This window comes from Danio aesculapii, chromosome 24 (genome assembly GCF_903798145.1).
Source record: "Danio aesculapii chromosome 24, fDanAes4.1, whole genome shotgun sequence".
NCBI classification, from domain to species: Eukaryota; Metazoa; Chordata; class Actinopteri; order Cypriniformes; family Danionidae; genus Danio; species Danio aesculapii.
Genome location: NC_079458.1, coordinates 41,687,834 through 41,705,038, shown reverse-complemented (window position 1 = coordinate 41,705,038; position 17,205 = coordinate 41,687,834). Strand labels below are relative to the sequence as shown.

Below are 17,205 nucleotides of genomic sequence, written 5' to 3'. Positions count from 1 at the left end.
TTAATAAATACACTTGCATATGAAGTAAATCATATCTCAATGCATTTACTGGGGAACTGGAGATTTTTACTGGGGCACGTGCCCCAGTGAATTGGGTCTAGCGACGCCCCTGGCAAGAGATAAAGATTCCACTGCTTATTACAGAACATTATTAGCGTTTTGCCCTGTGATAGTCTGAAATATCATTGATAATGCTCTTAAAAAGGTCTTACCAATTTGACGTGATGAAACCTGCAGAAACCCCGTTTTTACCCTCACATTTGTAAACAATAGATTTTACAGCAGCGATCACAATACCGTCAAACCCTCATATTTTCATACAAGGTTATCATACCATCACATTATACCGGCCCATGCCTACACAGCACTGTATGTATACACACACACATTTCTAACTAAAGCGCTACTCTTTCAACCCTCACACACACATATCAATTCTGTTTCTATGGTCAACTTTCTTTTGTCGTAGACTAATTTACATCCTACAGCTGTTGTTTCACTAATAATTTCACCTTCACAGGGCTGTAAATGTCCATGCGTGTGTGTGTGTGTGTGGTACTCACATCATTGTCCATGTACGTGATGAGTGGCGATCTGCAGACCCTCAGCAGCTGCTCTTCCTCCTGCTCATCATACGCCTGCAGCAGATCCTCCAGGGCGGCGCAGTCCTCGCTCCCGCTGAATCCTGGGATACTGTAACTCTCGCGCACACACTTCTGCGCCGCCACGTAATCTGCTCGGTGGAGCTGGACCAGAACCTGAGCGATGCATTTCTGGAGACAGATCCACACACACACGTCACATCTACACCTCCACAGCATCATCTAACTCCATCCTTCTCCATTTCTATAGTCATTCCTCCTTCAATGCCAACACTTTATATTGACTAAGATTTGAAAAACATTTCAACATCGGACAAGACAACAAATGCATCGTAAGCTAAATATCATACACACAAATTACATGCTATTATTATTATTATTCAGGTCTGAAAATGTGCTGAAGATCAAATATCCTCTAATCAAATGAAAAATAATACACAAGACTATTCATAAATGCATCTGCAGCTTAAGAGCGTCATCATACAGACAAACACACACACACACACACACACGCACGCGCTCACCTTATAACACGTGGGATAATTCTCCATCTCTTTATACATGTTCTTCTCCTTCTGGAGAGACGCAGCGGCTTCATCAAACCTGCCATTGACATCAGTCATCAGGGATATTACACTCATTTACCATTTACATGTCTGCTTTCTCATTCTGCAGGTCACTTTTGCAATATTTACACACACACACACACACATCAATACACATACAGACATATGAGCAATATCACAGGAGTAGTGATGCTGGAATTCATTGTGTCTTGATCAATGCATTACTCTCATCTATATGCTTGAGTGATTTCAGTATTATTATTGTGTTATTACCAAGCGGCAACCTCCCGCTCTCCCTCGGGAAGCCAATACGGAAGTAACTGAAACTGCAATTCATCAAAATCCCGCTAGTCCTGCTCCATAATAGAGCAAGTTCCAATTGAGCCCACTGTTAGAATGGCCGACTTTACAGCAGAATAAACGGTGTTTACAGCCTGGTACAAAGAACCATTTTGGTTCATATAGCTATTATTACCCTCCATGACAACTGTGAGGGGGTGAATTTTTTTATAACTCATCCATTTCCTTTATATTAGGTTATATTAAGTTTACATAATTAAGGGCGTGGCCACTTGAGTGACAGCTAGGTCTCGCTGGTCGCCGTCACTTCACCTCAGCTGAATCCGGCAGATTAGCCACTGATCTCGGCATATTCATCGTATTTTTGTGTTGTTTTATGTGGCTTTACACAGTCAGCTGCCTTTTGGACTTATTTCTTACAATTATCAGATGATATGGGATGCTGTGTGCACTTAATTTGACTCACAAACCATTCACACGGCCTCGTTTCCCATGTGAGTAAAGTTATATACTTGTATACCATCTCTATAAATGTATTTGTTTTATTTAAGATCATTTATCATTAATATTTTTCTTTATACCCGTAAAGCACTCCAGAATGTGACAGATTGATTAGCTGTAGGCTCTAGAACAGTCATCTGAAGCGTTATCATACAGTGTTATGCTGGATCATTAGTCCTGGATTTACTAACACACACTATATTTGAAGTGTTTGGACGTATTTCGGGTTTTCCTCCTGTTGAAAAACGTCATAAGAACACTGCTTAGTGGCTCAATGTATTACTACAGTGTTTTTAAAAGTCTAAACACTTTATTGATATAGTGTACAGCCAAGCACATGTGGTCAGAACACAAACGAGTCGCAGGTAATGAAGTATCAAGCGTTTCTCCTAAAGTAAAGTCTGTCTGCCAGGTCTAAGCAAAGTGCCAGCAGGTGTCTGTAGCTCCGCTCACTCTCCGCCTCTTTGCCCTTGTTTGGTATCCCGCCGTGGGTGCGATGACGCGTGAACAAAATGGCGACGGTTGCCGCAGCCTACTAGCAACTTCTTTTGCAGTGTTCAGAAACCTATGAGTGACGTCACGGATGCTACATCCATATATTTTAGTCTATGGTTATTACCCATACCTGTGGCATTATTATCATGTGTGTGTGCTTTGGTAAATAAAAGTCACCCTGTGCGAATGCAGTCAGAGATGAGGAGAGAGATTAGAAGAGCAGCAATAACGTCACAGTGAGCGTAGATTTATGGAGGCGAGGCCAAAAGGGCACCTGCATTCTGTTCTGTAACTCATGATAAGGCACACCTGCACGTGCGCCCACACTCGTTTCTGATGACTTCCAAAAAAAATAGGAGAGCCCGAGAACTTCAGCTGAACTTACAGTGGACGGGGAACAAGATATGTCGTCGAGCATCACATCTGAAACAGGAAGACCTTAACTGGACATGGGTAAAGCCGCTGAAAGGGCCTGACACTATATTGATGGCGGGCACCTGAGAGATTTAAGATCCCATAAGCGAGAAGAAGCTGACGGAGGTGTGTAACGTGTAAATTTGGGTGGAGTATTAGACACAGAAGTGTTATTAAACTGTCTGCTAGGGCCAGTGTTTCCCAACCCTGTTCCTGAAGGCACACCAACAGTACACATTTTCAACCTCTCCCTAATCAAACACACCTGAATCAACTCATCAGAACATTAGAAGAGACTCAAAACCTGAAATGAATGGGTCAGATAAAGGAGACATCCAAAATATGTACTGTTGGTGTGCCTCCAGGAACAGGGTTGGGAAACACGGTGCTAGCCTATATTCGAGGGACACTCGAACGACCCGTCTCTGTTGTTACTGATGCTGTAACAATAAACTGCTTTGGCTGAAGACTTCGGAGATCTCAGACTGTAAGCTTTCACTTAGACGCTTCCAATATTTTGCAGACCACAATTTTGGTCCACAACAGCAGCACTGCGATAAGGCTGTATATCAGCACTGGTGACAGCCGTGTGTCGGCTCACGGCCACGTATCTTAGTCTTCCACTCATATGTATACGCCTGTATGTTTTGCTTGTGTGTTTGTGTGTGTGTGTGTATTCTCTCTCACACTCTCTAATAAATGATAAGGATGGAGAGCTTAATAAGGGATAGGGGGGGTTCAGCCTTTATCTCTCATATGGTGGCAGAGGTACTGTGCTGCTAGGTGGAGACACTTTTCATTTTCTCCCAAAATATAATGGAGTTTCTCCGTCCTCGTGGCTTGCTGGAATTGTGGTAGAATTAGAGATATTTGTGTCAAGTAAGCATCTCTGATGGCCTGATATTTGCTGCAGTGAGTGAGGAAATGCAGCTCATCCTCCACAGCTCCAGCAGAACAGCGTGGACACAGTCTGAGTGTCGGGCTGACACAAGCGCAGCTGGAGGAGCCCAGAGCTCAGACTGTGTCCACGCTGCTCTGCTGAAGCTGTGCAAGATGAGCTGCATTTCCTTCCTCACTCAGTGTCCAATCAGACGGTACCGGCTCATCAGCTTTCTCTGACCGGGGCTTTTGATAATCTGGTGGGAGCGCGCTAACTCTTTTATTTGTTGTACTTTAGTTTGCCTGTTGAGTTTATATTCCTCCTGGGTAATCCTTTCTATTTCTTTAGTCTTTATATGTTGGGACTGGGTTTGTGAATTTAGTTGGTGTTTTTCCACTCTATAGTGCATGGGGTCGCTGGCCGGATGTGCGTTTCTATATTTGAGGGCTTGCTGATGGTAGCTCTCTGGGCTGGAGTCTGACAGATGGAGACAGAACTTCCCTGCTCTCTTCTGGATTTCTGAGAGCAGAGGGAACCTGCCGAGTTCTGCTCTGCAAGGCTAGGTGTGCTTCTGTCAAAGGATGTTTTTGCGAAATTCCAGATGAAAGATTTCAACTGGACTTTTTTCCCAAGATTCATGGTTTCTTTTAAATGTGGGTCCCCAGAGTTCACAGCCATACAGCAGGACTGGCTTTACAACACTGTCAGATATTTTCAGCCACAGTTTAATAGGCGGGTTACATTTAAAAAAGGCTTTTTTAAATGCAATAAAAAGCCCTGCATGCCTTAGCGGTCAAGTCTTTTAGGGCTTGACTCAAGTGTCCAGAAGCTGTGATTGTCAGACCCAAATAACTACAAGAGGTGACGTGGTCAAGAGTGTCTTTTTTGGTCAGTCAGACGAGGTTTTTTTTACAAAAGATCATGATCATGTTAAAGGCCAATGTTCAATCTAAGCTCAACTCCTCCAGGATGGAGAGGCTGTGGTGATGGAGACGGCAGCAGCAGATGATCCGCATACAGGAGACATCTGATCTCTCTGTCCTCCAGGCTCAGGCCAGGACTCCTCAAGTGCTGATGCCAACTGATTGATTTGAATGTTAAATAGAGTCGGGCTGAGACTGCAGCCTTGACGGACTCCTTTACTCTGAGTCGAATAATCAGTCCACTTATTGTTTATTTTTACACAACACTTGCTGCCATTATTAATGTCCTTTATTATGTCATACGGTTTTCCTTCAAGTCCACTTTGTAGGAGCTTTAGGAAAAGCCCACTGTGCTGCACCGAATCAAAGGCTTTTTCAAAATTAATGAAACAGCCGAATGTCTTCCCTCGTTTCATCTGGCGGACCTGTTTTATACGAGTGTTTGGAGTGTGTAAATGTGATCTGATGTTCTTTTTTTAGGCATAAATCCAATCTGACTATTATTTAAAACCTTGTTCTCCTGGATGAACCCAACCAGTCTATCATTAGTGATTGAGCAGAATAATTTGGCCAGGTTACTACTCGCCGTGATGCCCCTATAGTTATTCGAGTCGTACCTCTCACCATTTTTAAATATTAGCGTGACCTTCCAAATATCTGGAAAATTCTCTCTCTCTCTCAGTTCTCAGGATCGCCCACTCCAGTATCCCATTCGTCCGTGAAGACGTCAATCTCCATTCCACCCTGTGCCGCCATCACCCTCGCTACCAATCAGGATAGGAGCTCAAACTTTAAAGGCACGTGAGCGGGGGAAGCTCATTCTGCTCTGTCTTGCTTTGTCTTTTCTTGCCTTTTGTGTGTGTTTGGCTTCTTCTTCTTCTTGTTATTATGTGCTATGCCTATGATGTTGATGTGAATTTAGAGTTTTGATTTTGGTCTTGTTCTTGCTCGCTGTCTTGTTTGTGTGTGTTACGACTGAACTTTATTTATTTATTTATTTACTTATTTATTTGTTATTGCGTATCACATGTCTTTTTCTTTGTCCCGCCTTCTTGCTGTTTTTTTTTCCTGTTATCCCATAGGCTCCCCTTACGGCGTGATTCATCTTCTGATTGGCTGCTGGTTTCGGAGGCCTGTATAAAAAAGAGCTTCCGGCAGCTCATTTGTGCTGCGATCGTTGCTGGGAGTGGAGCTCCTGGATTTCCCTTACCCCTCCGGCCGACGACCAACATTCAAACTTGTTACCATTGTTCATGTTCATGTTTACCTTAATTTTGAGAGTTTGAGCTTGTAGGGGTGGCTTGCCTATTTATTTGATTATTTTTGACTATGTTTATGTTCATGTATTTTTCTTTAAATCTTTATAGGTCATTTACTTTGTAGATTCTTCCGTTTGTTATTTGGCCTGTGGCCACCCTGAAGAGATGCTCATTTAAATGTACAACTTATTCTATAATAAATCTATTCAATTACCCTCAACTGAGTGTCCGAGTTTGGTTGTCGACCGAAGGGGATCTTTTATATTAAGTTCTTATTTTGTTTGGGGAAATCCACCACCCCAACGCATTTGTCTTTCCGTTTATTATGCCCATGTTGTTTTCCCCTAGGCTTGGGGCGTAATAGTGTGTATGTGACAATTCCCTGATCTCTGGTGACAGCCCTCAGCCCTGCCCTGCCCTGCCCTGGCCTGGGATTCACTGAGTTTTCATGTCACGTGACATACACCTCGCATCACGCAGATAACTCTAATGTCTAAACACACGCTAGTTTAGAAGTGAGCAGCCTGCAGACCACACACGTTTCAGGCACACACAATCCAGCACATACGATCTAGACAAACCATTTACGCTTACGACGGACGTTAATGTTATTAAAGTCTTCTCGGACATCGTCATCAAGATAATTTGATATATATTGTTGTTAAATATTGTACACAATAAACAATAGTGTTTACTATCTCACAAACATTACGATCGAGATGGGCGAATGGGGTGCGTCGTTTCCGACCGCCATTCAATGTAATGGACCCAACAGTTTTCTATCAGTCCTCATGACTCAGATGATCGCTCATTATTATCTGACAGAATCATTACAGCAGATACTCGTTTGCTGGCCTTGTCGAACCATCTAAATTGGACAGGTTTAATTTATACAATGGATTTATTTATCGAGACGCAGTAATAGCAAGTTAATCTAGGCAGAATACAGCTTTATATGTAATAAAAAATCTTTGTACATGTATAAATGTATAACATTATATTAATATTTTCCTCAAGCGATTTAAGAGTGTTTATTTCTTAAATTTCTAATAACTTTTTTATTAATGATTTCCCACATTAAATACTACGGTAAATTAGAGTAAGCAATATATTGTTTTTAAACCATCAAGTACTGGTAATTTGTTGTAATTATACTTGCACAAATTCAGCAAATTTACAAACAAATGAACTGTTATTAATTAATTAAAGATAATATATTACTAACAGTTGCTACTGTTTAGTAAAAATAGTAGTTTATAATCAGATAATCATTTAAGATAATCACTTTATAACTATATTATATATAGTTTAAATGATTAACTATAGTAATTCATTTTAATGTGACACATTACTGTTTGCTTTTTATATTTTACAGCAAAGCGATTATAGTGATCTCTGGGCAAAGCAGAGTACAGGTAAGCCCTGAGAACATATAACACTTCACGCAAGAGGTGCCACAGCAATGATTGCAAATGGAAATGATCAACAGCTGAGAAGGGAGAAAAGCTCCAAACTGAAAGAGAATTCATGAAATCAGACCTGGCCCACAACACGTTTCATAAGTTTAGTAAAAGGCTGCCTCCTTGTTTCTCCAGCTTGCAAATGCTGTATTTACTGTGTTCTGTTACCTGTAACCGCTTGTACTGTATCAGGTTAACTCTTTATATTCTCATATCTCGTCTAAAGCCACGTTGAAATGCGACGCGTGACGCTTTGTTTACAGATTTAAATGCGTTCGTGAGCTTGTGTTCTGCTGCCGTTTGTCATTGCTATGGCCACCGTCAGCCGATCCTACACACGTGCAGCGGTCAAGGGTCAGAATAGTTCAGGTTTTGCTGCTGTGTGGATTAATCCTGAATGTGTGTCGTAGTTAATAATAGAGCAATGTGCTGCTGTTTAACTACACTGCTTTTGGTGCTAAGGTGTCTGAATAACACTGTTGAGTAAGTTTTACTATGAAGCGTATTTCGGGCGTCCGCTGCGATCAGATCCTATGCCAATATTGGCGAACCGGGGGCTTGACGCTGAGCGCTGTCGACCAATCACAATAGGCTGTCGCTGAACGATTCATATGGGAGTCGCTGGGATAATTAGGTAAAATACATTCATATTACAAGACCATAAAAGTGTTTTTGACCTTACACGCATATCAGCATGTTGTTGGAGACCCATAAAACCGAATATGACCCTTTATAATGAGTAATATGGGCTCTTAAAATAGGCACTCTCTTCATAAATAAACTGCACAGTTGCAATCTAAACAACTGCATTCTCACCTAAAAACAGCCTCAATAGTACAACAGCTGTACTGCCAATATTCTACAAGCTGCAATATTTGTCAAACTGTGGCGACAACTGTAGGACTGCTGTTTTTATGGGAATATTGCACAGCTTTTAGCCAATCCATTCAAGAACCAGACAGAACTGTTGTATAAACATACATACAAATAACACAAATCTTCTGTGCGTTTCTTTCAAAGCTACTTTTCCTAATTAACTTGTCTAATAAACATAATCAAGTCAGGCTACCTGGATTAACTGCATTTCAATGTATTGATTTACTGTGTGTTCATCGGTTAAGACATCGATTCTGTCTTTTGCTTATTTTATAGACATTTCCTTATGTTTACTACTGCGATGAACTGCACAAAACGTCTCGAGAAGAGCTGTATGGACTCATTTCAGATGAAAATACTATTACTATTATTAGTTTATATTAATAAAATAATAAGTATAACAATAATTAATTATTATTACAATTTAATATTTATTATTATTATGCTTCTATTTCTTCCAAGGTTATTGTAGTAACCAAAACTACAAATAAAACAAAACAAAAACAACCCTCAACGTGACTGAAACAAAACAACATAAATCCTCTCCTATTTACCATTGCAATTACTTACTTTCCTCATTAAACATTGACAACAATCCCAGTCAACACTGATGTGTTCAGTTGAGTCTACTAAACTAAATTACAACTACTAACTAACTCATTAAAAGTAAGACTGACACTCAATGGATAAAAATAAGCAAACACAAATAAAAACTACACTAAATATCAAAACAATCAGCTCTCATTTAATAGAAATACAAATAATATCCAGTCATTTACAAATAATATGATTCCTTAATGTTATAGTCTATATTATTTCATCAAAACTGCTCCAACTTTTTAATACTAATGCTATTCTGTCTACTTATTATATTTGATACCAAAATACTTATTATATTTGATACCAAATCTATCACTAACAACCGATCCCATATGAGCATCTGCCAGATAATTAAATATAAAAACATTAATACTACTACTTACGACTACTACTATACGACTAATAATACTAATATTAATAATAATACTAATAATACTACTACTACTACTAATAATAATACTAATAATACTAATACTACTAATAATAATACTAATAATACTAATACTACTAATATTAATAATAATACTACTACTACTACTACTAATAATAATAATAATAATATTAATAATAATAATAATAATAATAATAATACTACTACTACTAATAATAATAATAATACTACTAATACTACTACTACTACTACTACTAATAATAATAATAATAATAATAATAATAATAATAATAATACTAATAATACTAAAAATATAATTAATAATACTACTATTAATAATACTACTACTAATAATAATAATAATAATAATAATAATAATAATAATAATACTACTACTAATAATAATAATACTAATACTACTACTACTACTACTACTAATAATACTATAATACTACTACTAATACTAATACTACTACTACTACTACTAATAATAATAATAATATAATAATAATACTAATAATATAATAATACTAATATACTACTACTAATACTACTACTACTACTACTACTAATAATAATAATAATAATAATAATAATAATAATAATAATAATAATAATAATAATAGTAATACTAATAATACTACTACTACTACTACTAATAATACTAATACTAATAATAATAATACTAATAATACTACTACTAATAATATTACTACTACTACTACTACTACTACTACTACTACTACTACTACTATTATTAATACTACTACTACTACTACTACTACTACTACTACTAATATTATTAATACTACTACTACTAATAATAATAATATTTATACTTATATTACTAATAATACTAACACTACTAATACTACTACTACTAATAATAATAATACTAATACTAATAATATTAATAATAATAATAATAATAATAATAATACTACTACTACTACTACTACTACTACTACTACTAATAATAATAATAATACTAATAATAATACTAATAATACTACTACTAATACTACTACTACCCTACTACTACTAATATAATAATAAATATACTAATACTAATAATAATAATAATAATATATATAATAATGCTCCAAAACATTTCATCACACTAACTTCTGTTGTCGAACAAGAAGTCTTGACGCTTTGCCAATGAGCTCCGCTGCTTGTCGTAGTCGCTCCTCGTTCTGGAAAACAAGTGGGAACACATACAGTTACTAGGCAATTACATACAGTTATTATCACTCAAAACTCACCAGTGCTGATAGTATATGCTCATATTACACACACACATTCACGATTTAATCAGTTTGATCCTTCAACAGTGCTTCTCAATAATTCTAACGTTTCCTCACCAAATATTACAATTAAACTATGACTAAACAATAAATGAACCTATGAATGAATGAAATGACAAATTAATGAACAAACAAACTGAAGTGCACATGAACATACCAATGAATAAATGTACAAATGAATGAATAAATGTAGAAATGAATGAATAAATGTATGCACAATTAGATGAACGAATCAACGTACAAACGACTCAATCAATTAATCCAAATGTATGCATCAATATACAAATGACAACATATAAATCAATTCATACATATATCAATGAACACATTAATCAATGTACAAATAATTGATTGGATACATTTATGAATAAATGATTCATCTACAAACCAACAAAGGAATAAATAAACAAATCAACTAATGAAAGAGGAAATAAATTAAGGCACGTACTAATCAATCAACATACAATGGATGAATGAATGAATGAACATATGAATGAATCAATGTACTAATCACTGAATTAATTCATTATTAAAACTATACATATGACTATCCACATGAATGAATGGATGAATGAATGAATGAACATATGAAGGAATCAATGTACTAATCACTGAATTAAATTCATTATTAAAACTATACATGTGACTATCCACATGTATAAATGAATGAAATGAATGAATGAACATATGTATGGATAAACAAACATACAAAGGAATGAACCAACAAATGAGTGAATGAATCAATGAGTCAGAGTCTCTGTGTGTGTGTGTGTGCGATGCCAGTGTCATTTTCTGACCTCAAACACTGCCGCCGCCTGCTGGTACAGATGAACAGCTTTGGACAGATCCAGCGGCTCCATCAGCCTGCAAAAACAACACAGCAGCTCAGACTCTGCGCATTAACATCAGTCTGTGTGTCAGAGGAGCAGCGTACACACTTTCCAGCTCTGTCCAGGGCCATGGCAGCGGTGTCTGGAGTGCCGTTCTCCACATACATCACGCTGGCCTTCTCATGTACTGCAACGGCCTCTGGCATCCTCTGCAGATCCTACACACACAGAACAACAGCTTGTGCACGATGACCCACAAAGCCACACACACACACACACACATACATCAATCACAAGTACTGCTGCTAAATAATTTAATCCCATACAAAATAAAACTTCTTTTACTTCATATTTGTGTGTGCGCCGTTTATATTAATACCTACACACTATACGTTACATTCTGCACATGCATGAGGCTCATGTTTATGTTTGAAGTCATATGTTTAATGAATATGCATAACGTAAATAAACAATATAACTGCGTAAAGACAAACTATTTCTTAGTATGTGACGAAGCTCATTAAACAGCTCTAATCTAAAGCAAAGAGTGGACGAGCTCACCTTCAGCATCATCCCCGCCTGCTCGAAAGCCCTAAAACACAACACTACAGTTCACTACCAGCACAACACACACACATACACACACACACACACACACACACACACACACACACACACACACACACACACACACGGTAAGCAGCGGATATACGCCCTCCTGTATATTGTGTTTATCTTTGCTTGTGGTGCTTTCCGACTGTTCTGTTAATTAATAAACTCAGTCTGGAGGTTACATGCATGCAGAAGAATACACCGTATGGAGTAATTCCCTAAACAAGCAGAGCCATCCATAAGCAGAGCCATCTCTAAAGTGTCTGTGTTCTGCATCTTGTTGATATACACTATGAACATCGGCTACGCTAATTATTTTCTTTATTCTCCATTTCCACCTGGGGATACTCTTCCCGAGGCCCTCAGACTATGCAGAGTCACTGATTCTATCCAAGACCAACGACGAGATGATCCCAAGGTTTCCACATCCTGGACCAGGCCGTATCCTGAGCAGCTGCTGTGATGGTCATGGAGAGTGGAGAACATGAGACTGATTCCTGTGACGCTCCAGAGACAGACGAGTCTTCGCTGAGGCCAGCTTCCAGCCTCCGCCACTGAGACTGCAGCTCTGCACAAGACGTTTGGCCAGCGGAGAAATTAAAATGGTCGTGCCCAACTGAGCCTGGTTTCTCTCAAGGTTTTTTTTCTTCACTTCGCCATTAGTGAAGTTTTTTTCCCTCTCCGCTGTCGCCACTGGCTTGCATGGTTCAGGATCTGTAGAGCTGCGCATCGTGGATTTGCTCTTCAATATTTGGACTCTCAGTAGTGATTATTAAACCACACTGAACTGAGCAACTGAACTGAACTTAAACACTACAAACTGAACTACACTGTTCCTATTTACTGTGACCTTTTATGTGAAGCTGCTTTGACACAATCTACATTGTATAAGCGCTATACAAATAAAGGGAATTGAATTGAATTGAATTCTGCCCGTTCTTCATCCAGATGTTCTCTCCTCACCTCTAGGCGTCCTCATGTTAACTTTCACCATTTTAGGACGTTTTCACTTCAGTGAGAGGTTCCTGAGGGATCTTGCTGCAGACTCGGTGCAGATGCAATCTGAGCTGCATGCAATGCTTTTGAGTGGGCTCACCTAACCCTACCCCTCAGTCACGTCGCTAGCTCCATTAAGCGCATTGTGTCTGACATTGCATCTCTGAAATACGCAGTCTCAGCTTGCATCATTAAGGCTGCATCCAGATACTACTGACGGGTTCAGTATATCTTTAGGTGCTCATGTTATTGTGGGCCCTGTCTCCCGCGATGCAAACACCTGAGTTCTCTCTCTCTTTAGTCTTTACGCACATTGACATGATGGTACGTCACTCGCTCTCCTGAAAGTCTCTGACAAATAGAACTTTATATGTGTGTTTTACACGTGCAATCAATGTTTACACATCATTCTCCACACATAGTTGTCAACCTCTTCTCGAAGTACACCAGCAGAGGGCGCCCTTTCCCTCTAAATACATGTCTGTACATATTTAGATGCTTAAAGAGATTAAAAACAATCTTCTTCATGCCATGATGACAGCACATAATAGACTAGATATTCTTCAAGACACTAGTATTCAGCTTAAAGTGACATTTAAAGGCTTCACTAGGGTAATTAGGGTCAAGTTAGGGTAATTAGGCAAGTCATTGTATAACAGTGGTTTGTTCTGGAGACAATCCAACACTAATATTGCTGAAGGGGGCTAATAATATTGACCTTAAAATGGCTTTAAAACAATTAAAAATGCTTTTATTCTAGCTGAAATAAAACAATAAGACTTTCTCCAGAAGAAAAAATATTAGAGGAAATACTGAGAGAAATTCCTCGCTCTGTTATTAAACATCATCTGGAAGAAATAGGTGAAACAAATAAAGAGATTTCAGACTTCAGCTGTATCTGTACACACTCACTTTGCAGCATGAAAAAGTCTGGAGGATGAGTCAAGGAGAAAGAGCTGAATGCAACACAGGCTGCTGTTTAACAGGAATATGCATGAATATAGGTCAAGGATACGATCTGTTGTTTGCGTGCGCTTCGGCCTCCTGGAGATACGCATCTTTGGCCTGTTCTAGCTGTTTAGCATTTTTAAAGGCAACCGCTAGAGGAACGAGAAGAAGAGAACATCAATCATCATCATCATCATCATCATCAGAAAGAAGCTGGAGCTTTTATTCAGCGTTCATGTCATAAATCTTCATTTCATCAAATTAACTCTATCACTTGTTTTGTGGCGCAGCACATTTCACAAGAATCCACAAATACTCTTCTTCATGTCCTGTGTAATGTTATCAATGTTACAGATTGTAGGAAATATAAATCATCGTTCAATTGCCACAGATGTACCACCAACTGAACGAATGATAAATAAATACATTAATTATTACAACTGGATGGAAATGAAACAATTAATTAAGAAATAAATAGATGAATGAATGAAAAACAATTTAATTAATAGCATGAATAAATGCATAATGGGTGAAATAATAAACAAAAAAAAAGTAATTAATAAATGGATGGATAAATGAATAATGCAAGAATGAACTAATGATTAATAAATTAATGGACGAATGAATGATGAATGAATGAATGAAACCAAACAAATGGATGGATTGATGAATGAATTACAAATAAATTAATTAATAAATGGATGGATTGATGAACGGATGAATGAATACTAATGGGTGGATCGATAAACAACCAACAACTAAATACATAAATAAAAATTAATTTATAAATAAAAGGATGGATGAATAAATACACAAATAATAAATAAATATCATGAATAAATGAATTAATTAATACCTTTTGTCTGGATCAATAAACAAACAAACAAACAAATAAATAAATACACAAATAAACAAATAAATTCATGAATAAACGGATGGATTGATGAATGAATAAACAAATAAATATGAATATGAATGAATACCTTACGGGTGGATCGATAAACCGAAAAATTTAATACATAAATAAATGAAATGACTAAACAAACGAATGAATGAACGAACAAATGAATTAATTCAAAATTCATTAAATTCAAAAATTATTAAATAACATAATTAAATGTTATTATGCATTTTTAATTAATTAATTAATGCTTAAATTAACCGACAAATGAATAAAAGAATGAATGAATTAATTAATGTATATATTAATAGATGGATAGATGAATAAATAAATAACGAATAAATAAACAAACAAATGAATGAATGAATAAATTATTGAAATAAATAAGTGGAAAAACGAAAAAACAAATTAATACTTAAATAAATAAATATGAATGAATTAATAAATAGTCAATAAATCAATAATAAATGAATACATACATCATGAGTCAAGAGATAAATGAAACAATTAATAAACAAAACATTATAAATAAGGATGAATGAATACACAAAATGAAGGAATAAACAAATAAATAAAAGGATGAATGTAAACAAATGAATAAATGAACAATGATTTTTTTAAATGATCAATGAATAAATAAACGAATAAATAAACAATTCAATGGATGAATAAACAGATAAATGAATGAATAATTAACAAAACAATAAGAAGCAAATAATAATTATACAAATTAATAAATAAACGAATTAATACAAAATTTCATTTAATTCAAACAATTAATAAATAACATAATTAAATGTTATTATGCATTTTTAATTCATTGATTAATGCATAAATAAACCAACAAATAAATTAAAGAATGAATTAATTAATGAATGTATAAATTAATAGATGGATAGATTAATAAATAAATAAATAAATATAAATAAAGGATGAACGAATAAACGAATAAAAAACAAATTAATGAATGAAGATTATTGAAATAAATAAGTGGAAGAATGAAAAAATCAAATTAATAATTAAATAAATATGAATAATGAATAAATAAATCTCAATAAATCAATAAATGAATAATACATCATGGGTCAAGAGATAAATGAAACAACTAATTAACAAATCATTATAATAAGGATGAATGAATACACAAAATGAATGAATAAACAAATAAATAAATGAATGAACACACAAATAAATAAAAGGATGAATGTATAGACAAATGAATAAATGGAACAATTCATTTTTAATGATCAATGATATATAAACTAATAAATAAACAATTCAATGGATGAATAAACAGATAAATGAATGAATAATTAACAAAACAATAAATAAGCAAATAAATAATTGTACAAATGAATGAATAAATAAGCAAACAAATCAAAACACAAATGAAGGAATAAACTAACCAGTTAACAATAACAGATAAATAAATAAACTAATTACTTAATAATAAATAAATAAATGACAGCTGCACTCTGATCTGTTCAGCTCCTCTATATAGGCTACCATTTAAACGACATTTAATTAACAAATGCTAATCATTGCGCTAAACAAACATACAAACAACAACAACAAACTAAATCACGTGCTATGGAGAAGGCGGAGGAGTTTTCTCACCTGCTTTAGCGTATTCTGAAGCAGCACTGTCATAATCAGGCTTCCACTTCATAAAGCTCGTCTTTAAACTGCATTAAATAGGAAATACAGACGTTTACTGTTCATACATCGACCATACACACTCATCTAGAGAAGCTTAAAGCAGGTAATACATTAAACACGAGTGAACACGACATTTCACACGCTAGTCGGTTAATAAAGCGATTATAACTTGATATTCGTCAATAATAGACATGACAGAGGACTAAATGTGCGGTAATGCTCATTTACAGGCACTACAGTAAACATTAGACAGCTTCACTTACTATTTCTCCGCTTTGGCGATGTGCTCGTGAGCTTCGCTGATTTTCTGCGCCATAATTATTACACATATATAACTAAGTACAGTAAATAAACGTTTGTTTGTTGCTCACACGCTGGATGTGTTGTCAGCTGATGATGATGAGGCGAACGTTTACTTCCGGGTTACTACGTCATCTGCGTACGTCCTTCAGAAGGTTTTGGGCATAACCAAAAATCAATCAATGTTAGAACTGTTTTGTAGCGTCTTTGATAATTTATTATAGCAAATTTTAATAATTTTACATCTCTTCCATTTTATGGCAGATATGTTTTTGTTTTCTGCAATAGATTTAAAAATGCGCGCAACAAAGCCTACAATAAAACGCTTTTTGATCTTTAGGACAGTAATTATTATAATTTACATGACTGACATACATTATCTAAA

The 17,205-nt window shown here is 36.0% G+C and overlaps 1 protein-coding gene across 1 annotated transcript; it reads right to left on the bottom strand.

The window, feature by feature from the left end:
• Positions 1–334: 334 nt before the first annotated feature.
• LOC130218571 (gamma-soluble NSF attachment protein-like) lies at positions 335–16,919 on the bottom strand. The gene is made up of 10 exons (XM_056450790.1): positions 16,784–16,919; positions 16,479–16,546; positions 14,028–14,112; positions 13,925–13,942; positions 11,966–11,996; positions 11,513–11,622; positions 11,372–11,438; positions 10,393–10,463; positions 1,127–1,205; positions 335–773 (listed from the first exon to the last, which is right to left on the bottom strand). The coding sequence occupies exons 1-10, from the start codon at positions 16,834–16,836 to the stop codon at positions 483–485; spliced, it is 873 nt and encodes a 290-aa protein (XP_056306765.1). The 5' UTR covers positions 16,837–16,919; the 3' UTR covers positions 335–482.
• Positions 16,920–17,205: the final 286 nt, after the last annotated feature.